Here is a 25,309-nt window from a genome sequence, read left to right as displayed (position 1 = left end):
CATTTGAATGACGGACTCTTCGAAAGAAGAGTTAATCCATCTGAATTCTGCTCCTGTCGTTAATTTAGCTCTCCAGCATTGCGCCACACTCCTGTTGGCGAGTCATAGTCACCTCTGCTGTTGCTATGCAGGGCTCCGGCGAACTTCCAGAGATCGCAACGTCCTGCGCGGTGGCGCTGCCCCCTTACTGCTCCTTCTGCTTCGCGGCTAGGACTTTTTCCTTTGCTTTCCGCCCATCATCCAGTACTGACCATTATGATACTCCCTGCGCTTGACCGATTTCGCACCCCCTCAACCCCTCTTTAAGGTTAAAATGAGTTTGAACTTATTTTCCAAATTATGAATTCAAATCTTTCCACTACGTGGATAAACGGCACTCATCTGATCACTTTCTACTTATAGTCGCTCCTGAACGTTCATCGCCTGAGTGAACGAAACCTGGAAACTATCCTACATATCGAAGAGGCTATAAGCTGCGACTGTGACTTCAGAGTTTCGCTGAATACAGTAACCACATCTTGCACCCTTATCTGCATTGACTTCACATATGTATGGACGTCTCACCGGAGCCAGAAGACAAGCAATCCAGCTAAGCGGACTTTTTTTTTTGAGGAGGGAATTGTTTACTGGAATACTGAGCGATGATCGAAAAGAAATACTTTTTAGGACAGCTATATCGACTCGGAAGTGGATGCTGATCCAGTGTATATTCTGGATACACTTTATGGGGTCAGAGATGACAACTACAGTATACACTTGTACTCTACGAGTACCGGGTATAAAACCAGAAAGGAAAGCTAACTTCGGACGGAACAGATATTTATCAGAATTTAATTTTAAAACTAACTTATTAATATAAAAAATTGTTAAATGCTTAAAAACAGTTGAATGGCACCTATAGGATATAGTCGGCTGATCCCGGGCTTCCTACTTATATATGTTTTGCGAGCAAAGGAAAGAAGGGTGTAAAGTTTAAAGTCGATAGCTTTAAAACTGAGAGACTAGCCCTAGTTTTCTTTATTAAGAATTTAAAAAGGCTTTTATGAAAAGTCCATTGAAACTGTTTCAAAATATTATATATATTTTCATTAGCATAGCTGTGAAATCATTATATCATATATTTCCTGTGACAATCTATTTTATGAAAAAATTAATTTTTTTAATGTCATTTTATGGAGATTTATTTAAATCAGTTATATGACTGCTATAGAACTTCGTATCGATAAATGCCTTACAAAAAATTATGACTCAGTATTAATTTGTTTGTATTTAATACTAGCTTGACAATTATTTAATTAAAATAGTTACCAATTATCCTTCATTATACTTTAAAACATACTGTATATTAATATGGAGACGGTGTTCAAAAATATAAAATTGTGCATTTTAATAATAGGATATTTTTATACTACAATCTTATAATAACCTTATCAATTGAGATAATTTGTTTAGAATAAAACTTTCGCAAAATGGGTGAAAAAAACTAGATCACGTAAGCAACATAAAAGATCTCGGCTTTTTCGACTTATGTACTGCCTGCAAAGGAAAGTAGCGTGTGTGCCAAATTTCAAGTCGATTGCTTTAAATCTGAGAGTTCACGTAGAAATATCAACTCATATCAACTCAGAAGGTGATCCTGACCAAGAATATATTTACTTTATAGGGCCAGAGAAATCTCCTTCACTACTTTGCACACTTTTGACTAAAATTAAATATGAACAAAAACAAATGTTAAAATTGATGTTTTTTAATTTTGTTTAGTTTTGGGAGTAACATATTGGAGTAACTGTAAGATCAAATAAAATTAAGTTGGTTGTTTTTTCTCGATTTGTTTTCCTAATCTATGTTTTAAGTATTGAAATATAATAATCTTTAACAAGTGCTGCTTTTATGACCACACTGATTTTGTATTGATTATTAAGTTAATGAATATTAGCCTTAATATATGGGACGGAGGTACCTCCTATGCAATGGCGACAGAATGCAGATGAAAATCTACGAAATGTGTAAAATACATTTTTATGCGAGGATAGAACAGATCCTTTATAAATGTTCTATTAAGTATTTATATTAGTTGTTTGTATGCGGCTATGATGGAAATAGCGTTGTCAAATATATATTAATTGTACTATACCTTAGTATTATTTGTAGACGAGCTGATATTTCTTTTAAATACATTTAAATGTACATACGTATTAGCACGCCTACTGACTTAGTTTATACAATCATTGTTTCGCAACAAAAATTATTTTTTGATTAATAAATGAATCCGCGTCTTAACAATAATGTATCGTTTATATATTCGCATATGAACAAATTTTCAATATATTTTTAATTTGTGTTATGTTATTACTTATTAGCACATTTACATATTTTTGATGAAAGGAAATTTGGGGCATTCTTTACTGTTGAAATATATTAGTGTTATCCCATTCAAGCTGGTTGAAATGGGCAAAACCATCCTTCAGAGCTAGAAAAAGAAAATAAAAATTAATAGTGTTAATATATATGAAAGTGAAAACTTTAGTTTACCTTCGTCCTCTTCAGATTCGGAATTTTCCGACTCAGAACTATCATCAGATGCAACATCTGTTTGCATTGGGTTTATAGTTATAGTCAATGCCGAATCGTCCCAAACCAAGCCATCATCAAGAATCTTTTAACAAACGTAATACATGGATAAACATTGGATATACATTTTTGAACTTAAAACTTTGAACTTATATTCAAACAAGAAAGCAAAGCTAACTTCGGGCGGAGCCGAAGTTGATATACCCTTGCAGCTAAAACCGGATATATATCGCAAACATCATAATAAAACCAATTAATTACAATAAAAAATCTAAAAAAAGTCGCAAGCTTCTATCTTCAAAAATACGAAAGTTGATATTTCTACCAAATACCATTTCCGATCGTTTAGTTATATGTCAGCTATAAGATATAGTCAACCGATCGTTATGAAATTTGGTAGATCGGATTAACTGACCAAAAATAGAATGTGTACCAAGTTCCAGCTTTCTATCATCAAAAACACGAAAGTTGGGTCATTTCCGATCGTTCAGTTATATGGCAGCTATAGGATATAGTCGGCCGATCCTTACGAAATTTGGCATGTCATAATATTTTGCCAAAAATAGCTCTCATGTCAAATTTGAACTCTCTAACTTTAAAAACACCAAAGTTATACCATTTCCGATCAATCAGTTATATGGCAGCTATAGGATATAGTCGGCCGATCCGGGCCGTTCCAACTTATATACTGCGTGCAAAGGAAAGAAGGGTGTGTGCAAAGTTTCAAGACGATAGCTTTAAAACTGAGAGACTAGTTCGCGTAGAAACGGACAGACAGACAGACGGACAGACGGACATGCTCCTATCAACTCAGGAGGTGATCCTGATCAAGAATATATACACTTTATAGGGTCGGAGATGTCTCCTTCACTGCGTTGCACACTTTTGACCAAAATTATAATACCCTCTGCAAGGGTATAATGAATTCGAAAATTTCACATAATTTAACTATTATAAATATACCAAACCTTTACTTAATAGAAACAGTTTTAGTGCAACTATGAGACAAGAAAAAATATATATCAAACGTACCTTTGGGCAATGCTGGTGACGATCAGTGTACTTCTGACTGTTCTTCAAACGGGCAACAGAAACTCCACACAGCAAAATAGCCAAAAAAACACTCACAAGAATTATAAGCATAGAAAGATGTGAACCCTCAGCTAAATAGAAAACGAAATATTCGATATTACAATTTTTTATTATTAGTGTGTGTATTGCGAAATTTACATGATAAATTTGTTACTCTTTTTTTAAAAACATTCTATTGACTTTTATAATGTAAGTTGATTAAAAACTTTTATAATGTAATTGATTTCACTTGACATTGAAAAAATAATGTTTGTATTTTTTTCGCGCGGCTTCCACTGCACACGTACAGCTCACCTCCCTTTCTCCCATCTGGGAGAAAGATGGGAGGGACGCTGGACGCATGACGTATCGCGGGATTATATCCGAAAGAAAAGAGAAAAAAATTGTAGAAGAATACGAGGAAGAGTGTTGCATACTTAGATAAGGCGTTAAGAATATAAATTTGAAAGTTCGAACATAGTTCGGATCATATTGGGCATATATCTAACACCAATGACTAAGGAGTTGAACCACATGTTTCTAGTCCTTTTAGTAGAATCATTGAAATTTAAACATGTTCTACAATACATCATTCATAAGGATGTCTAAGAAAACGTCACCCAGCATCGTTCTACGTGTTGTTTGTGAGTGCAAGTGAATAAAAGTCTAATATGAAAAAAAGGTACAAATTTGCACCCCAATTTAGTCCTATAACTCATTATTTAGAGTTGAATTCATTCTAAGGTATAGAGAAATTACATAGCCTGTTAAGAACCAGATCGATAAAACACATGAGCATGGATTAACGTTTCATAAACTAGTCAATTTATATTGATGGCAAAGCTTAACGGCTTCAATCTACACAAGCACCAGTAAGTTAGTTAAAAAAAGGGAAAATTGTTAATGATTCTTTAAGCAGTGTGAAAAGTAAGGGTCCAAGATGGCTTCCTCGAGAAACACCAGTAAACACGAACTAAGCATAAGTAAACGTCTTTAAAAGAAACACGTTGGATACTTCTAGTTAGGTAGCCGAAATTCAATTAACGATATCAGTTAGGAAATCCAAAAGTTTACTTTAAAAGCGAAAGTGGTTAACAGAGTCAAATGCTCTACTAATCTCTGTCAGCCGCTCCAGAATCCATCCATGAGAAAAGTTAGCTTCTAAAATTTGGTGGTAGAGGAGCGGCACTTTATGAAACCATGTTGGCAAGGTGAAATTATTGAATTAAAAAGGTATCCCAAATGTGGAGAAATAAATTTTTCAAAAATCTTTGGAATGGCTGACTGTTTTGAAATGCTTGAAATTAATAGCGTCTGATTAGCAGAGAAATAATGTAAGATTCTTTCCACATAAGGGGAAGTATCGAATTCGAAAATATTGGTAAAAAGAGAAAGGATCAAGAGTTTAAGGAGAAGTTTGCACAGGCCCTTGGCCCAGTTATTCAAAGCGCAGTAAAAGCGGTTTTGATGAAAAGGACGGATATTTCCAAGGCAGGAGTTAAAGAATGGATTTAAAGTGTAATAAAATGTAATTAAAGCGATATTTATATCTTAGGGTCAGTAGATCAACCCAATGAAAAAATTAAAATATTCAGTTTCATAGAAATCAGAAAGAAATCAACTTTCTGTGGAAGGTGGAAGTCGATGAAAGTATTGATTTCGATTGAAACCTCACGAGTGGGATGATATGCATTCTAAGGTCTAAGCAAAGTTCTTTATAGCATATTTCCATCTGAAGCGTGGTAAGTAATTAAACCTCTTTAGTTGTGGGATATTTATATCACACAGAGCTACCAGCTAGTTACAATCGGTAAAGGGCTAACAAAAAAGAAAAGCTAACTTCAAGCGGAGCCGAAGTTGATATACCTCTGCAAATAAAACCGGCTTATATACTGCGTGCAAAAGAAAGAAGGGTGTGTGAAAAGTTTCACGACGATAGCTTTTAGTTTGCTGAGAGAGTAGTTTGCGAGAGAGACCTGATCATGAATATATATACTTTATATTGGTCGGAGATGTCTCCTTTATAATACCCTCTGCAAGGGTATAAAAATAAGGCTACGAAGACAATTTTGTCGAACGAAAGACCCCATTGTCAACTCCTGTACATTGGAGGATTTCCAACCGGGTGACATCGTCCCACATTAAGGCGCTAAAGGCCTAGAAAGCTCCTAGAGATGATGGACTTGGATGGGTAATGGATGGATGGAAAGCTGTCCTCTTCGTGGTGCTCATTTTTAAAGCCATGTTGAGGCCGGAATACTTTCCTAAGCAATGAAAAAAGGAGAGAATATGCATCTTCCATAAAGCTGGTAAGGCCCAAACAGTCTGGACTACAATAGAACAATAATGTTTTTACCCTCAACGGCTAAATTATTGGAAAGGTGCCTTGCATCCCGAATACTGGACATATGGAAAAGTGGGTTTCCGTAAATCACAAGGAAAGCCAGAACAATTGAACAGAATAGTAAACATAATCCTAGAAGGATTAGAGGCCAAGGAGTATGTAGTGGCTCAAAAGTAAGCCTTACCGGAGCAGTCGCGGTAGGAGTGAGAGCAGCAAAACAGCTGTTTTTGTTAGAGCCGCTTATTTTGATCTGAGGCAGCCTAACTCGGGAGCGCGGCTCGGCGCTTTTTAAGGGACGCTTTGCCGCAGATAAGGGAGCGGAGTTGTGTCCATCTGGTGGCCTCGTGGTGCCCCCGATGGACGCGTGCAGATAGTGAACGGAGGTTCTTATTGAGTGCTTCTATTGGCTAGATGTTTTTTTTTTTTTTTTTTTAACTCTTCATTTATTTACAATCTGTTTTTATAAACAATAAGTAAATTTTATAATTAATATTAAATAACAGGAATAGCAGTTTTCCAGTGAACCCTGCTATTATATACAACATCGTTTCTGTTAATTGAATTTATCTATCTGGAAGATCTAGTATGTGGTATCTTTTTAGTCTTCTTAATGATAAGCTGTTATCTACTAGGCTTAAGGCTAAATTATTTTCATGATTATGGAGTCTGTCGATATATTTTTTACTAATTTTATTTATTTCTTCTCTTATGGTTGGGATATTGAGATCCTTATGGATGTTTGCATTAGTTACATAAAAAGGAGCATTGACAATTTGTCGCAAAGTTTTTGACTGGTAGCGCTGTAGTATCTCAATATTTGAGTTGCTAGCAGTTCCCCAAAGTACAGCTTTATGTATAGCGTATGTCCAAACAGGCTTTAATATAGCTTTGTAGAGGCGAATTTTGTTTTCCAATGAGGTTCCCGATTTTCGACTTATCAACCAGGACATTTTTAGTGTTTTAAGTCTGAGCTGCTGACATTTGGCTTTTATGTGATTTTTCCACGTTAATCTGCGGTCGAGATGCAAGCCCAGATACTTGACACAGGTACTTTGTGGAATTGGCGAGCCGTTAAGTGACACATTTGGGCAATTACCTGGTCTCAATGAAAAGGTTATTTGGACAGATTTTAGGGAGTTAATTCTAATTTTCCATCGAAGGAACCAGTCTTCAATTAGGCTTAGCTCACGCTGCAGAAGTTCAGAAGCTTCATTTCTATAATAGCTTGTAGCCAAAACGGCTGTATCATCAGCGTATGTTGCAACAGTGCAGTTGTTTGTGACTGGCATATCCGCCGTATATAGAGTGTAGAGAATTGGTCCCAGTACACTTCCTTGTGGGACGCCTGCATTAATAAGAAGTAACGTAGATGAATCGTTTTTCTGCTGCACGTAAAAGCATCTTTTATTAAGATATGATTTAATTATTAATTAATACGGAGCAGGTAGCAATTTTTTTATCTTGTACAATAAACCTTTGTGCCAGACTCGATCAAACGCTTGTTGAACGTCAAGAAATGCAGCTGTGCAGTATTTTTTGTTCTCAAATGCAGTAATTATATCATTAATGACCCTGTGGCACTGCTCGGGGGTCCCGTGGCCTCTCCTGAATCCGAATTGGTATTCAGGAATTATGGAAAGTTCGTCCAAAATTGGCAACATTCTCTTCAGGAGTATTTTTTCAAACACTTTCGAGAATATTGTCAGCAGACTAATGGGACGATATGATGTTAATTCTGTTTCCACTTTGTTTGGCTTTAGGATCATTATAATCTCTGCACATTTCCATTGACTTGGAAAGTGGTCTAATCTGAGAATCGCGTTGAATATAAGGGTGATAAACTGTATGAATTTTTTTGGTAAGCTTTTTAGGGTGATGCCGTTTATTTTATCAGGACCTGGTGCTTTTTTATTGTTCAATTCTTTGATTTCTGTTACGACTTCTTCATATTTGATGCTTTTTATAGGTAAGCTCATTTGGCAGGGTGACTCAAGAAATTTTTCTACTTCGGTCTCTGTTATAGAATTATTAATATCGTTGGGCTGGAAGACAGATTGCAGATGTTGTGCTAGATGTGAAATGGTATTTCGTTTGTGAACTGGTTGACGATAAATAAAAAACAAAAGCAAATAATTATAAATAAATTAAAAAATAAATAAATTTAAAACAACAACAAAAAGTTTATGTCTCGAGCCTGATTTGAACTCGTTTCACTCCGTACATTAGCCAAGCACTCTACGACTTGGCTATCCCGCATTCGTTATCGCGCGCAAAAATTCCTAAGTTTATCTTGTCGTGCTGTGGAACCCGAAAACTTTTGTTTCTATGAAATAGAAATTCTTGGTTCAGAAAATATTTTAAGCAAGCCAAATATTTAAGTAATCCGTAAATATATAAGTAAATCTAATAAACCATTAATTTAAGATGTTTAATATCAACAGAATATTTTAATAATAAGCAAAATATAACAAATATAAATATTGGGAAATTATTTGTTGTTGGTTTTTGTTTTAAAAATTAAATTTTTATCTTAACAGCACATTCGGACGTTGCAAGATATGTCTCGGTTGGGATATAAATAAATATAACAAGTATTTTCTTTATTGATTTATGTATACCATATATGTTAACATTTAAAATGCTCCTGAGAAAGCTCCATCGGAGTTATATATCTGACATATATTTTGTTAGTATTAGTACAGGTCAGGAGAAGTGCATACATATTTTCCACTTTATGAATACGTTTATATATAAAGAAGACTGAAGAAGACATGACTGATTGGAAACGCGAAACTGATCATTCGACGAGTGACGAAAAGATTTAGAGCAAAAGAGGAAAAGAGTCAAGTTGCAAGTTAATCGGGAGATACGAGACGTACAAGTTTTTTAGTTATTTTCTTCTTCTAATTCTCATTCAGATTTTCCCATTTCCTAAAGATTTTTTAAAGTTCCTCAAACACTCAAAGGAGGGCTTTACATGACCACAAATTTGATCATACATCACTGAAATTAGTTGTAAAGACAAAACCTAAAAAACAAATAAACACTGAAAACGGGGAATCTTGGATAATCTCCAATTAATTGGCGTCTGTTTTTGTTTTGGCGACGTTAAGCTGAAGGAATTTTCGGTTATTTTTGGGATTTAATCAATCGTAGATAGCACAGGCGAGTGGTCTGATAATAATTCCGCGACTGCTTTACCCTGACCGCGTGGAAACGGGACGCTTTTTCAGGAATTTCTTGTGACTAAACTAGTTGAGATAGGATTTTTCCACTTTTATTTCTATTCAATACAACTAATAAGCTTTTTTTTCTATTTTTTTTATTTCTATTCAATACAACTAATAAGCTTTATAAATTCTAAAAAAAAAAACTTGTTTTTTATGCAAAATGGCGGAGATATGAACATCGGTGGTCATCGGTTTTTCCGGAGTGCTCCTTGATGGTGGGCATGATTCACGTGCCAATTTTCATCTCAATCAAGTAAACAAAATTTTTTTTTAAAAAGTGATAAATTTGGAACAAAGTGACGTAGCCGTTTAAGAAAAAAAAAAATTACGCAACTGAGAGCACTTCAAAAATTGACTCAATTTTTTGGTCAAAAAATTTCGTACTAAAAATTGCATAAAAAAATTTCTATCCATTGGATCGAAAAAATCCTACGTCACTCTGTGGAAAATCTATGAAAGAAGATGTGTTTCAATTTTCACATCAATCGGTTGAACAGTTTTTGAGTTATCATGCCCACCGTCTTAAAAAAAGTGGTTTCGAGAAAAACGCAAAAGAAGAAAAAGAAGTGTCTTAGGTGCCCTCCTGCCGTGCCAACTTCAAAGAAACATAACTTCCATAATTATCAAGATATTGTCTTCGGGGACGTCTTAAAATACGCGTAAGAATATAGTCTTTTAAATTAAATTAAAAAAAAATTGAAATTTTTTGAAAATTTCAGGGTGGCGTAACCCCTTAAAAAACTTATTAGATTCCAGGGTTTAGATTAGATTGTTTAAATTTTACTAAAAACATAAGATTATGTTTTATGTCAGTGCTAAATAATTAAGGTCTTTGAGCTTATGTGGGTCTGATGGCCAGTATTCGGTGCTTCCAGGGGAAACATAGTCAGTTTATTTCTCATTTTGCTATTTGGGACTTTCCATCCCAGATCGTAGAGCATTGGCATAGGAGAAGCCGTTAGTGGTTTTTAAGGACCGAATGAGGTTCTTGTAGTTTTGGCGAAGTTTTTGATGCAATGTACACATTCTGTGAATTTTGATTGCGGTCGCTTTCGCAACCTGCTGATACTTGTAGTAGTTTTTTTTAGCATTCCCCAGATATTTGGACTCGATTCGGAAGTGCTCTACAAGTCTTTGTTTGCCTTGGAAAAAATCGCGAAAACCGTCGTCGCATACAGACTGGTATTTATTGGGCTTCGGAAAAAGTATTCAAGAAAAACATAAAAATGCAGTGACTGATTTAAAAAATCTACCATAACGAGTCTAAACGACGTTTGCACACAACGTCAACGCGAGTAAGACGAGCAATAGCTCTCGGTAAAAAGAAACAATGCGTACTTCACTTCTAAAGCAACCGAAAATAATGCAAGCTCTTATTAAGCGCGGTCAATTACCCCCAACTTCATCGAATTCTTATACAGAAAAGGAAGAAAACAAGAAAGGCAAGCTTACTTTGGGCGGATACAAAGTATATATACCCTTAAGCAGTTAAACACGGATATTTATCGCAAAAAATCAAAAAAAAAAGTCCCAAGCTTCCATCTTTAAAAAAGCAAAAGTTGGTACTTTTACCAAATACCATTTCCGATCGTTCCGTTATATGGCAGCTATAAGATATAGTCGGCCGATCCTTATGAAATTGGGTGATTCGTATTTTTTGCTAAAAATAGCATTCATGCAATATACAAACTCTCTAACTCTAAAATACTAAAAATGACTAAGAAAAGTTATACCATTTCCGACCAATCAGTTATATCGCAGCTATAGGATATAGTCAGCCGTTCGACTTAACAGCACATTCGGACGTTGCAAGATATGTCTCGGTTGGGATATAAATAAATATAATAAGTATTTTCTTTAATTTTTCTTTATTGATTCCTCTTATGTGCCCCTAATGAAAATTTAGGTATACCATATATGTTAACATTTAAAATGCTCGTGAGAAAGCTCCATCGGAGTTATATATCTGACATATATTTTGTTAGTATTAGTACAGGTCAGGAGAAGTGCATACATATTTTCCACTTTATGAATACGTTTATATATGAAGAAGACTGAAGAAGACATGACTGATTGGAAACGCGAAACTGATCATTCGACGAGTGACGAAAAGATTTAGAGCAAAAGAGGAAAAGAGTCAAGTTGCAAGTTAATCGGGAGATACGAGACGTACAAGTTTTTTAGTTATTTTCTTCTTCTAATTCTCATTCAGATTTTCCCATTTCCTAAAGATTTTTTAAAGTTCCTCAAACACTCAAAGGAGGGCTTTACATGACCACAAATTTGATCATACATCACTGAAATTAGTTGTAAAGACAAAACCTAAAAAACAAATAAACACTGAAAACGGGGAATCTTGGATAATCTCCAATTAATTGGCGTCTGTTTTTGTTTTGGCGACGTTAAGCTGAAGGAATTTTCGGTTATTTTTGGGATTTAATCAATCGTAGATAGCACAGGCGAGTGGTCTGATGATAATTCCGCGACTGCTTTACCCTGACCGCGTGGAAACGGGACGCTTTTTCAGGAATTTCTTGTGACTAAACTAGTTGAGATAGGATTTTTCCACTTTTATTTCTATTCAATACAACTAATAAGCTTTTTTTTCTATTTTTTTTATTTCTATTCAATACAACTAATAAGCTTTATAAATTCTAAAAAAAAAAACTTGTTTTTTATGCAAAATGGCGGAGATATGAACATCGGTGGTCATCGGTTTTTCCGGAGTGCTCCTTGATGGTGGGCATGATTCACGTGCCAATTTTCATCTCAATCAAGTAAACAAAATTTTTTTTTAAAAAGTGATAAATTTGGAACAGAGTGACGTAGCCGTTTAAGAAAAAAAAAAATTACGCAACTGATAGCACTTCAAAAATTGACTCAATTTTTTGGTCAAAAAATTTCGTACTAAAAATTGCATAAAAAAATTTCTATCCATTGGATCGAAAAAATCCTACGTCACTCTGTGGATCACTCAATCACTCGTCACTCAAATCTATGAAAGAAGATGTGTTTCAATTTTCACGTCAATCGGTTGAACAGTTTTTGAGTTATCATGCCCACCGTCTTAAAAAAAGTGGTTTCGAGAAAAACGCAAAAGAAGAAAAAGAAGTGTCTTAGGTGCCCTCCTGCCGTGCCACCTTCAAAGAAACATAACTTCCATAATTATCAAGATATTGTCTTCGGGGACGTCTTAAAATACGCGTAAGAATATAGTCTTTTAAATTAAATTAAAAAAAAATTGAAATTTTTTGAAAATTTAGATTCCAGGGTTTAGATTAGATTGTTTAAATTTTACTAAAAACATAAGATTATGTTTTATGTCAGTGCTAAATAATTAAGGTCTTTGAGCTTATGTGGGTCTGATGGCCAGTATTCGGTGCTTCCAGGGGAAACATAGTCAGTTTATTTCTCATTTTGCTATTTGGGACTTTCCATCCCAGATCGTAGAGCATTGGCATAGGAGAAGCCGTTAGTGGTTTTTAAGGACCGAATGAGGTTCTTGTAGTTTTGGCGAAGTTTTTGATGCAATGTACACATTCTGTGAATTTTGATTGCGGTCGCTTTCGCAACCTGCTGATACTTGTAGTAGTTTTTTTTAGCATTCCCCAGATATTTGGACTCGATTCGGAAGTGCTCTACAAGTCTTTGTTTGCCTTGGAAAAAATCGCGAAAACCGTCGTCGCATACAGACTGGTATTTATTGGGCTTCGGAAAAAGTATTCAAGAAAAACATAAAAATGCAGTGACTGATTTAAAAAATCTACCATAACGAGTCTAAACGACGTTTGCACACAACGTCAACGCGAGTAAGACGAGCAATAGCTCTCGGTAAAAAGAAACAATGCGTACTTCACTTCTAAAGCAACCGAAAATAATGCAAGCTCTTATTAAGCGCGGTCAATTACCCCCAACTTCATCGAATTCTTATACAGAAAAGGAAGAAAACAAGAAAGGCAAGCTTACTTTGGGCGGATACAAAGTATATATACCCTTAAGCAGTTAAACACGGATATTTATCGCAAAAAATCAAAAAAAAAGTCCCAAGCTTCCATCTTTAAAAAAGCAAAAGTTGGTACTTTTACCAAATACCATTTCCGATCGTTCCGTTATATGGCAGCTATAAGATATAGTCGGCCGATCCTTATGAAATTGGGTGATTCGTATTTTTTGCTAAAAATAGCATTCATGCAATATACAAACTCTCTAACTCTAAAATACTAAAAATGACTAAGAAAAGTTATACCATTTCCGATCAATCAGTTATATCGCAGCTATAGGATATAGTCAGCCGTTCGACTTAACAGCACATTCGGACGTTGCAAGATATGTCTCGGTTGGGATATAAATAAATATAATAAGTATTTTCTTTAATTTTTCTTTATTGATTCCTCTTATGTGCCCCTAATGAAAATTTAGGTATACCATATATGTTAACATTTAAAATGCTCGTGAGAAAGCTCCATCGGAGTTATATATCTGACATATATTTTGTTAGTATTAGTACAGGTCAGGAGAAGTGCATACATAATTTCCACTTTATGAATACGTTTATATATGAAGAAGACTGAAGAAGACATGACTGATTGGAAACGCGAAACTGATCATTCGACGAGTGACGAAAAGATTTAGAGCAAAAGAGGAAAAGAGTCAAGTTGCAAGTTAATCGGGAGATACGAGACGTACAAGTTTTTTAGTTATTTTCTTCTTCTAATTCTCATTCAGATTTTCCCATTTCCTAAAGATTTTTTAAAGTTCCTCAAACACTCAAAGGAGGGCTTTACATGACCACAAATTTGATCATACATCACTGAAATTAGTTGTAAAGACAAAACCTAAAAAACAAATAAACACTGAAAACGGGGAATCTTGGATAATCTCCAATTAATTGGCGTCTGTTTTTGTTTTGGCGACGTTAAGCTGAAGGAATTTTCGGTTATTTTTGGGATTTAATCAATCGTAGATAGCACAGGCGAGTGGTCTGATGATAATTCCGCGACTGCTTTACCCTGACCGCGTGGAAACGGGACGCTTTTTCAGGAATTTCTTGTGACTAAACTAGTTGAGATAGGATTTTTCCACTTTTATTTCTATTCAATACAACTAATAAGCTTTTTTTTCTATTTTTTTTATTTCTATTCAATACAACTAATAAGCTTTATAAATTCTAAAAAAAACAAGAAAAGAAAGCTAACTTCGGGCGGAGCCGAAGTTTATATACCCTTGCAGTTAAAACCGGATATATATCGCAAACATCGGATATAGTTGGCCGATCCTTATGATTACATCATAAAAAAACTAATTAACTAAAATATAAAAACTAAAACAAGAAAGGAAAGCTAACTTCGGGCGGAGCCGAAGTTTATATACCCTTGCAGTTAAAACCGGATATATATCGCAAACATCGGATATAGTTGGCCGATCCTTATGGGAATAGGAATATATAATCCAATTTATTACAATACAAAATCTAAAAAAAGTCCCAAACTTCTATCTTCAAAAATACGAAAGTTGATATTTCTACCAAATACCATTTCCGATCGTTCAGCTATGGGCAGCTATGGGATATAGTCGGCCGATCCTAATGAAATTTGGTAGGTTGGATCAACTGACCAAGAATTAAATCTGTACTAAGTTCCAGCTTTCTATCTTCAAAAACACGAAAGTTGGGTCATTTCCGATCGTTCAGTTATATGGCAGCTATAGGATATAGTCGGCCGATCCTTATGAAATTTGGCATGACGTAATGTTTTGCCAAAAATAGCTCACATGTCAAATTTGAACTCTCTAACTCTAAAAACACCAAAGTTATACCATTTCCGATCAATCAGTTATATGGCAGCTATAGGATATAGTCGGCCGATCCGGGCCGTTCCGACTTATATACTGCGTGCAAAGGAAAGAAGGGTGTGTGCAAAGTTTCAAGACGATAGCTTTAAAACTGAGAGACTAGTTCGCGTAGAAACAGACAGACGGACAGACAGACGGACAGACGGACAGACGGACAGACGGACAGACGGACATGCTCATATCAACTCAGGAGGTGATCCTGATCAAGAATATATATACTTTATAGGGTCGGAGATGTCTCCTTCACTGCGTTGCACACTTTTGACCAAAATTATAATACCCTCTGCAAGGGTATAAAAAGGTCCCAAACTTCTATCTTCAAAAATACGAAAGTTGATATTTCTACCAAGTACCATTTCCGATCGTTCAGTTATATGGCAGCTATAGGATATAGTCGGCCGATCCTAATGAAATTTGGTAGGTTGGATCAACTGGCCAAAAATAGAATCTCTATTAAGTTTCAGCTTTCTATCTTCAAAAACACGAAAGTTGGGTCATTTCCGATCGTTCAGTTATATGGCAGCTATAGGATATAGTCGGCCGATCCTTATGAAATTTGGCATGTCGTATTATTTTGCCAAAAATAGCTCTCATGTCAAATTTGAACTCTCTAACTCTAAAAACACCAAAGTTATACCATTTCCGATCAATCAGTTATATGGCAGCTATAGGATATAGTCGGCCGATCCCGGCCGTTCCGACTTATATACTGCGTGCAAAGGAAAGAAGGGTGTGTGCAAAGTTTCAAGACGATAGCTTCAAAACTGAGAAACTAGTTCGCGTAGAAACGGACAGACAGACGGACAGACAGACGGACAGACAGACGGACAGACGGACAGACGGACAGACGGACATGCTCATATCAACTCAGGAGGTGATCCTGATCAAGAATATATATACTTTATAGGGTCAAAGATGTCTCCTTCACTGCGTTGCACACTTTTGGACAAAATTATAATACCCTCTGCAAGGGTATAAAAACTTGTTTTTTATGCAAAATGGCGGAGATATGAACATCGGTGGTCATCGGTTTTTCCGGAGTGCTCCTTGATGGTGGGCATGATTCACGTGCCAATTTTCATCTCAATCAAGTAAACAAAATTTTTTTTTAAAAAGTGATAAATTTGGAACAGAGTGACGTAGCCGTTTAAGAAAAAAAAAAATTACGCAACTGAGAGCACTTCAAAAATTGACTCAATTTTTTGGTCAAAAAATTTCGTACTAAAAATTGCATAAAAAAATTTCTATCCATTGGATCGAAAAAATCCTACGTCACTCTGTGGAAAATCTATGAAAGAAGATGTGTTTCAATTTTCACATCAATCGGTTGAACAGTTTTTGAGTTATCATGCCCACCGTCTTAAAAAAAGTGGTTTCGAGAAAAACGCAAAAGAAGAAAAAGAAGTGTCTTAGGTGCCCTCCTGCCGTGCCAACTTCAAAGAAACATAACTTCCATAATTATCAAGATATTGTCTTCGGGGACGTCTTAAAATACGCGTAAGAATATAGTCTTTTAAATTAAATTAAAAAAAAATTGAAATTTTTTGAAAATTTCAGGGTGGCGTAACCCCTTAAAAAACTTATTAGATTCCAGGGTTTAGATTAGATTGTTTAAATTTTACTAAAAACATAAGATTATGTTTTATGTCAGTGCTAAATAATTAAGGTCTTTGAGCTTATGTGGGTCTGATGGCCAGTATTCGGTGCTTCCAGGGGAAACATAGTCAGTTTATTTCTCATTTTGCTATTTGGGACTTTCCATCCCAGATCGTAGAGCATTGGCATAGGAGAAGCCGTTAGTGGTTTTTAAGGACCGAATGAGGTTCTTGTAGTTTTGGCGAAGTTTTTGATGCAATGTACACATTCTGTGAATTTTGATTGCGGTCGCTTTCGCAACCTGCTGATACTTGTAGTAGTTTTTTTTAGCATTCCCCAGATATTTGGACTCGATTCGGAAGTGCTCTACAAGTCTTTGTTTGCCTTGGAAAAAATCGCGAAAACCGTCGTCGCATACAGACTGGTATTTATTGGGCTTCGGAAAAAGTATTCAAGAAAAACATAAAAATGCAGTGACTGATTTAAAAAATCTACCATAACGAGTCTAAACGACGTTTGCACACAACGTCAACGCGAGTAAGACGAGCAATAGCTCTCGGTAAAAAGAAACAATGCGTACTTCACTTCTAAAGCAACCGAAAATAATGCAAGCTCTTATTAAGCGCGGTCAATTACCCCCAACTTCATCGAATTCTTATACAGAAAAGGAAGAAAACAAGAAAGGCAAGCTTACTTTGGGCGGATACAAAGTATATATACCCTTAAGCAGTTAAACACGGATATTTATCGCAAAAAATCAAAAAAAAAGTCCCAAGCTTCCATCTTTAAAAAAGCAAAAGTTGGTACTTTTACCAAATACCATTTCCGATCGTTCAGTTATATGGCAGCTATAAGATATAGTCGGCCGATCCTTATGAAATTGGGTGATTCGTATTTTTTGCTAAAAATAGCATTCATGCAAAATACAAACTCTCTAACTCTAAAATACTAAAAATGACTAAGAAAAGTTATACCATTTCCGATCAATCAGGATCAGCGGCAAGGCGGTTTTCTCTCTCGACTTATGTACCTACAAATTAGATTCTAGGTTAAACAAATGAAAATGAGAAACTTAGAATAGTGGTACAGGCGTGATGAAGTTCAATGGAATAATTCTTAAAGCTAGCTTACATTAGGAAATTATCGAACATTACTTAATTTCATTTATCTTTTTCTTTACGCTTTAAAGAAAAATTACTCCCTAAGCCCCTTTACACCGCTCCGTGGTGAAAGGGTATCTGCGCCTAGCGCACGCGATATCGCTACGTATCTGCGCGATTTTCTACAAGAACTCGGCCGACTTTGTCCACGGGATAACATTGCATATGCCCGGTTTGGCGATGCCCTTATTTCATTTCAGGATCGGGCTTCTGCTCTATCGGATCGCTCGCGGTCTCAAGGTGAGGGCAAACGTTCACCTGGTGGACCCCCTTCGGCCGGGAATCGGTCGATGCGGTAGATCAATGACCGGAATATTCCGTGTCGCTTCAATTGGCTTCGTATAAAATTAGGATTAAATCACCTTTTTCATCCGCGTCGAGCTGGTTGAAGCGCTTCCACGAGCTCGAAGCTGGAAAGGAATAATATTCCGGGAAAGCTTTCGCCAACCCGTTCACAAAACAAAATATTTACTCAGCTAGCCAATAGAAGCCTTTATTTTGAACGGAACCCTCCGCTCACCAACTCCACACGTTTCTACGGGGCACCACGAGGCCACCAGATAGACTGACTTCGCTCCCTTCTCTGCGGCGGAGCGTCCCTTATAAGCGCCACGAACGCTCCGAGTCTAGCTCCCGAGTTTGGCTGCCTCGGACCACACCTAGCGGCTTCTCCAACGAAACCATTTCCGAATTTTCGGCTCTCGCCTCTCCGACGACTGCTCCGGCCAGGCTCTCTTGAAGGAACCCTATCCTCTCGGCGATCCCACGCGGCCACGCCTCGTAGGCGGTTTTGCGCCGCGCACCGTCTCGATTTATAAAAGAATATACCCTGACCTAACCTAACACACTTACCGCTACTACGATTCGCGACCTGCCTTACCTTAGCGCCGACCGTTTGGTTTGGCTTTGGTTTCTCTGTTGTTCCCTGTCGCTGAAACCAGGTGATCTCCGAATGGACTTGTTTTCCACCATGCTTGTGCGCTTTTCATGTAAATCTTTCTGCTTGTTTCCTGGATGAACTTTTTTTGACCGCGCCAGAAATGCAAAGAAAATGCTATTTCCACGCGGATTCCTACGACTAGTTTCCAGCTTCCAATTACTGTTTTACACCGATTTCCAGACCCAGGGACATTGGCAACGCCTTGCTACGGTCCTACTACGGCAAAAGGCTCCCACCTAGGTTGCCATTTCCCCTCCCCGGGGTTGCCGATTTAACGCCGAAGTTACATCTGGCGCTGGTACGAAAGAAACATTTGCGCTAATTGACGAAGGTTCGGCATGCACTTTAGTCGAATCAAAACTAGCTCGAAAACTCGGCCTTGACGGACCCTCAGATGAATTTTGATTTTTGAATCATAGATTAAAATCCGCATGCTGGACGCTTAAAAAAACGATCTTAGATTAGATTAAGGGGTTATATACAGTTGTGATAGATAAAAAAACCGAATTTTTTGTTCGAAAATTTTATTGCATATTCTTTAAGTATATACTGTTGAGAATACTCTCACAAAAATTCATAACGATCGGAGCACCGAAGTTGTAGCTATTGTAGAACCGAAGTTGTAGCTATTTATAGCGCACTACCTGCACATAAACCTTGAACAAACGTGAAACTTTAAACGCCATTATCTCAGAATCTTGATTTTTTGAAATTACCTTTGCGGTGGACACGATTACTTAAAAACTACTAATCCGATCAACACCAAATTTTGACCACTTATTTATAATAATATTAGCTAGTCCGTGAACGAGAGATTTTCAATTTTTTTGGAAACTCCTTTTTTAAAGCATAAAAATCGAAAATCTTATACCTTGAAAAAGTACATTTTTTGTTAAAACCCTCGCCATTTTTTTTAAATCAAAATTTTTAAAAATCCTTCGTTCACGGACTAGACAATACAATATACTAACTAAATTTTTTAGAATTTTGGATTTCAGATGAACCGTTTTCAGGATATCATGTCCACCGCAAGACACCATCGAAAAAAGATGATCCGGGATCCGGGATTATTATGTAATATTTTTTTATGAAAAAAATTAATGAAGTACCCAGAAACATGTACTAAACAACGTCGGTAAAACATTTTTCATAAATATTTTCTATGGTGTCAAAAAAAATCGATAAAATTCCATTTTTTGCGCGGTACAACTGTATATAACCCCTTAAAATAAATTAAATTAGTTTTTCGTTAGAATAAAATTAAAGAAAACCCAGATAAAAATAAAAAGAACAAGCTTATTAAATCTTAGATCTTAGAGATCTTATTCTTAGAGACGACCAAAGACATTCCCGACGAAAAGCAATGGGTAACAGGGGTCATCTGGCGATACGAAAAGATGGATTTACCTGAAGTCAAACTCGAGACCAAACGTCTAGCGTTCATCCGATTCAATCAGGCAAAGCTACGATCTGAGGACTATATACACTTGCGTGATGCTATTCATTCAGATGGTGATGTTCAGAATATTGGACGTCTGACGATTATCCCATCATCTTTTATGGGAAGCCGACGCCACATGCACGAATACGCTCAAGACGCAATGACGTACGATCGAAATTTATTATTACGTTCACATGCAATCCGAAGTGGACCGAAATTAAACGTGAGTTGGAACCTGGCCAAAAACCGCAAGATCGCCATGACATCATCGCCAGGGTATTTCAGCAAAAACTCAAGGTTTTGATGGATTTGCTTACTAAGTATCTGGTTTTTGGTGACACACGTTGTTATATGTACTCTGTGGAATAGCAGAAGCGTGGACTACCGCATGCTCATATTCTTATTTGGTTGCTGAACAAATTACATTCAAATGAAGTGGATGACATCATATCAGCTGAAACTCCTGATCCAGTCAATGATCCCCATCTACATGACATTGTGACGACTCAGATGGTGCGAAAGAATATAAAGGTCGAACTATCAAAGTAAAAGTTCAAAATCAAGAGATTGAGATCGGAAATGAATTCACCATATTGCCCTCTGCTATTACGAATTTTCGAAAGACATGCAAACGTTGAGTGTTGTCATTCGGTCAAATCAATCAAATATTTGTGCAAGTACGTCACAAAAGGCAGCGACGTGGCTGTATTTGGTATTGCGTTGGAAAATGCGAATGACGAAATCAGCATCTTCCAAATGGGCAGATACGTCAGTACTAATGAAGCACTGTGGCGATTTTTTTTTATTTCAAATTCATGAAAGACAATGCCAATCGTTTAGTGTTTGCGACATAAATTTCGAAAATCAATGTTTTTCACATGGGCAGTTATACGTTGCGTGCTCACGAGTTGGAAAACCATCCGCTTTGTTTGTGTTAACGTCAGACCAAAAAACAAAAATTTGGTTTAGCAAAAAGCACTTTAATAAAATTGAACAGTGAATGAGCACACAGATATCATTGGCATATGACGCCTCCCATCATCTAATATCGGAAATACCCGCATTTTCAAGTATAAAACAAAAAAAAGTTGTCTCGATCTTTTAATAACAAAACAAAATGTTACATTAAACGAAGCCATGGCGAAACGGAGTTCGCCGGGTTTTCTAGTGTATGATAATTTTGCATTATCAAACATCACTGTAATTAGTTGTAAAAACAAACTGAAGAAAACACTGAAAATTGAGAATCTTGGACAATAAAATTACTCAAAAAACATATGGACTCCCAATTATGCGGATCCATTAGCAAAACGGACCAAAAGATGAAATCCAAATCGTTACAGAAATATGCAATTTGTTGGGGCGGAAAAAGGCGTGGAAAAAATTTGAAACAAACTTGAACTTTATGGGCATCCCTTATAATCGCTGAGATGCACGCGTTCACACGGACAGACGGATATGGCTACATAGACTCGTATGTTGATGCTGATCAATAATATATGTATATACTTTATGGTGCGGAGATCAATGTTGATCGATCGATGCAACATTATCGATGTTGCATGAATACATTATCCATGTTACATGAATAAATGAATGTTACACGAATACAATATACCTGTTAATTGATTTGTCATAATATTGAAGTTGTCGAAAATTTGAAGTATAGTTTATAGTTGAATTGTATTTTGAAGTTGTTAGTCTCTAAATTTACTCTAAGATAGCTTAGGGCGGAGCGGGAGCGAAAGCTCATATTCGCTGTTGTGCGAATTCGCTCCGCTTCGCCGCAATAGATAAGTTAGGCTTAAGATTAGAGAAAAATACATTCGAAATTATAACGTTGATGAGGCACGACCATTTTTTTGTTATCGTTTTTTCGCATTTTTTTAAATATTCAGCAGCCACCCTTTTTTTATTTTTACAAGTGTGAGATAAAACAATCTCGCTAAACATTTTGGCGCCCCCGGGTGGACTATAGTGGGAAATATTTAAAAAATAAACATAAATAAAAGTGACAGTGACACTGTGTTATTATACACAAACTAAAAGTCAAAGAGCTGCTCGCGACGCGTCCGTAAAGTGCAAAATAAAAAACAAAATTCACCGCGTCGTGAAACCGCCTCAAGCATAAATCCAGGATCATCACCGCAGGATCATCGCCACCAGGAAAACCATGTACCTCCATGCCGTGCACCTGCATTGACTGCACAAGGAAAGTGGTAGCGAGATTAAAGGACTCCAAGGCAAAACCGCAGGTACTTGTGCAAAAAATTGAAAGTTGAGAAAAGACAAATTAAATCTTCGTCTTGTGCTGGAATATTGCACCCTCCTTTCAATTCTTGGCGCATACGTACTTGAAATTAGTAGAGCTAAAGATTTAAATAGTTTAGTTAAAATAATTAACAAACTGCCTGTGGCTAAAATTGATAAAAAAAAAAAACAAAAATACATATCCACATCACTGTCGCCCCCCAATATTTCGCCATATTAATTAATTATTTTTCGTTTTCGCTAGATATTAAATTAAATAAATATCTTTTTTCGTTTGTATTCGTTTTTGAATTTAATTTATTGATTAAATAATAAAAATACAAAATTTTTTAGATTAGTCAAAAATTTTTATTTTTTACTGATTAACAAATAAATTAAAAAATTTTTATTAAAAAAAAAAAACAATAAATTTTAAATTGTTTGTCGTTGTTCTGTTTATTAAAAAAAAATAAAATAAATAAATAAATAAATTTTAAAATGGAAAGTAATAAAGAGAAACTAAAATCCACGACTCATGATGAATTAAGAAGAAGATTAAATGTCAGGGTAAAAAGCATTCGCCGGTTAGAGAAACGTTTGGAAGCTGGGTCAGTTCCTTTAGTGAAGTCCGAGCTAGAGTGCAGGCTTCAGGTTTTAAATAAGATAATATTTAAGGCTAATGAGTTGCAAGACCAGATCGAGCAATTAGATGAGGAAGATGAATTTGGAGCCGAGTTGGAAGAATTAGAGATAACAACTAAGGGAAGGGTGATGTCATTATTAAATACCTTCACGTTAGCTGAAGAGTCCCCACCAGCTACTGCAATTTCTGCAGCCCCAACTAGAGCTCGACTTCCCAGTTTGGCATTGCCAAAATTCAGTGGAAACTATTCGGAGTTTCAAAATTTCATGAGTCTCTTTGAGACATTAGTAGACAAGGATGTGAACATTCCTGTTATCGAGAAATTTAACCATTTAATTTCTTACCTCTCTGGTGAAGCCTTAGGAACTATGAAGGCATTCCAAGTCACCGAGAGTAATTATGACAAAGCTATTACTAGTCTGAAAAGAGTTTATGATAACGAATGTCTCATCTTGGCGAACCAAATAAGCAAATTATTCAGCCTTCCAAAAGTTTTCCAGCCGTCTACGTCGTCGTTGAGAGGTCTCATCGACACAGTGTCATCGATCTATGGGTAGATCTACGATCTATTATCCATAGGAGATGACCCTAAAATTGAAACTCAATGATCATTCACTTAGTTTTGAGTAGAGTAGATCCAGTGACCAGAAAAAAATGGGAAGAGTCACTGGATTATGAGGAATTGCCGCTGTGGTCCGATTTCGAAAAAATATTAAATCGTAGGTACCAGCACCTGTCCGCTGAAGAGACTGGCAAGTCAAAACAGGAGAAAATTGGGTTCGGGAAGCAACACAATAGGAGATCGTTGCCTTGCTTCGCTTCCAATAAACAAGCTTGCAGTTATTGCAACGCACAAGACCATAGTCTTGCCCAGTGTAGTCCGTTCGATCGCCTTGCTGTAATGCAACGGTTTGAGTTTGTCAAGTCAGCCTTATTATGTTTGAATTGTCTGCGAAAAGGTCACACGGTTGCGAAGTGTAAATGGACTAGGTGTCAAATTTGTGCAAGATCGCACCACAAACTTCTGCACCGATTTACTGTGACCGAAAATAACTTGGCGTTACCACCACCAAATGAAAATCCTCCTCCAGCGCTACATCTACGTCACATGCTTTGCATGCGTCATCTCTAGAAAGGTTTTGGGACCTACCAAAGAACATGCCGTTAGCAAACCCATATTTCTACAAACCTCAGCGGATAGACATGTTAATTGGAGCTGAGTCATTTTTCGAACTGTTGTCCGTTGGTCAAATAAAACAAGGGCCAAACCATCCCATTCTCCAAACAACTCTCCTTGGATGGATAGTATCGAGAAAATATAAGGCAAATACCTCAACTCCTCAACATCCTGTCTCGAGCCTGAATTACCAAGAAGAATTACTCGTTGGATGAAGTACCAACTTCCAAAAAGCTTTTGTCACCTGAACAAGAGTTATGTGAGGAACATTATCAGAAAAATACAGTTGTACTGCCTTCAGGTCGATTTGAAGTCAGGCTTCCATTAAAATCGGATCCAAGCGTTTTGGGAAACTCGTTCGAGGTAGCCAAACGCCGTTTTTTTTCGCTCGAGAGAAGATTATCTCGAGATCTGAATTTAAAGAAAATGTATGTGGAATTTATAGAAGAATACGAATCCTTAGGTCATATGTCCCCTACAAGCAATGATGTTCTTGCAAAGATTCAAATTCATGCATTTTAAAAGATGCATAAAAAAAAGGCATAAAAAAGATGTATCGCCAAGTAATGGTAAATGAAGCCGATAGGCGATACCAGTTGATAGTGTGGAGGAAAGACCCATCAGACCCACTTTTCAGTCGTGGAACCCGCTGTAATAATGAAAACATTTGAGAGCGGGTTCCATGACAAACGGCTGTCAGATGAGAGAGGGAAAAAGAGAATTCTATTTTTAGATCGTAACATGATGAAAGTTTTAAACGTTGTAATCGAACCAATGTGAGAGTAAAGAGATCAGAAATATCTTTTACTATCCTTACTCGTCAGCTCTGTTTTTGGTATGGATTCTAGCGCCTCCTTTAACACCAATTTTAAGTATCATAAAATCAACTTCGAGGGTAGCATAGATGGATAGTGCGCGGTCCTTATTCATGGGGTCCTGGGTTCGATTTCATTAGCGGGCGGTTGTTTCAATTTTGATAAAGTTTTAGTTTTATGATTCTTTTTATATTTACTTTTATTTTTTATTAATTTTTTTT

The 25,309-nt window shown here is 36.4% G+C and overlaps 1 protein-coding gene across 3 annotated transcripts in view; it reads right to left on the bottom strand.

The window, feature by feature from the left end:
• Positions 1-1,343: 1,343 nt before the first annotated feature.
• The window catches only part of Cals (calsyntenin 1), a 179,140-nt gene continuing 155,174 nt past the window's right edge, over positions 1,344-25,309 (bottom strand). For 2 of the 3 annotated variants that reach the window (XM_070282311.1, XM_070282310.1), the window contains exon 9: positions 7,402-8,084. In XM_070282311.1, the coding sequence (XP_070138412.1) occupies positions 7,417-8,084 (668 nt within the window). In that variant the 3' untranslated portion in view covers positions 7,402-7,416. Of the gene's footprint in view, positions 2,471-2,532; positions 2,657-3,603; positions 3,735-7,401; positions 8,085-25,309 lie in introns of those variants that run through there. The other variant, XM_043213466.2, reaches the window with a different exon arrangement.

The sequence above is a fragment of the Drosophila bipectinata genome, chromosome 4, assembly GCF_030179905.1.
Source record: "Drosophila bipectinata strain 14024-0381.07 chromosome 4, DbipHiC1v2, whole genome shotgun sequence".
In the NCBI taxonomy this organism is placed as follows: domain Eukaryota; kingdom Metazoa; phylum Arthropoda; class Insecta; order Diptera; family Drosophilidae; genus Drosophila; species Drosophila bipectinata.
This window is presented reverse-complemented; position numbering and strand designations above follow the sequence as displayed.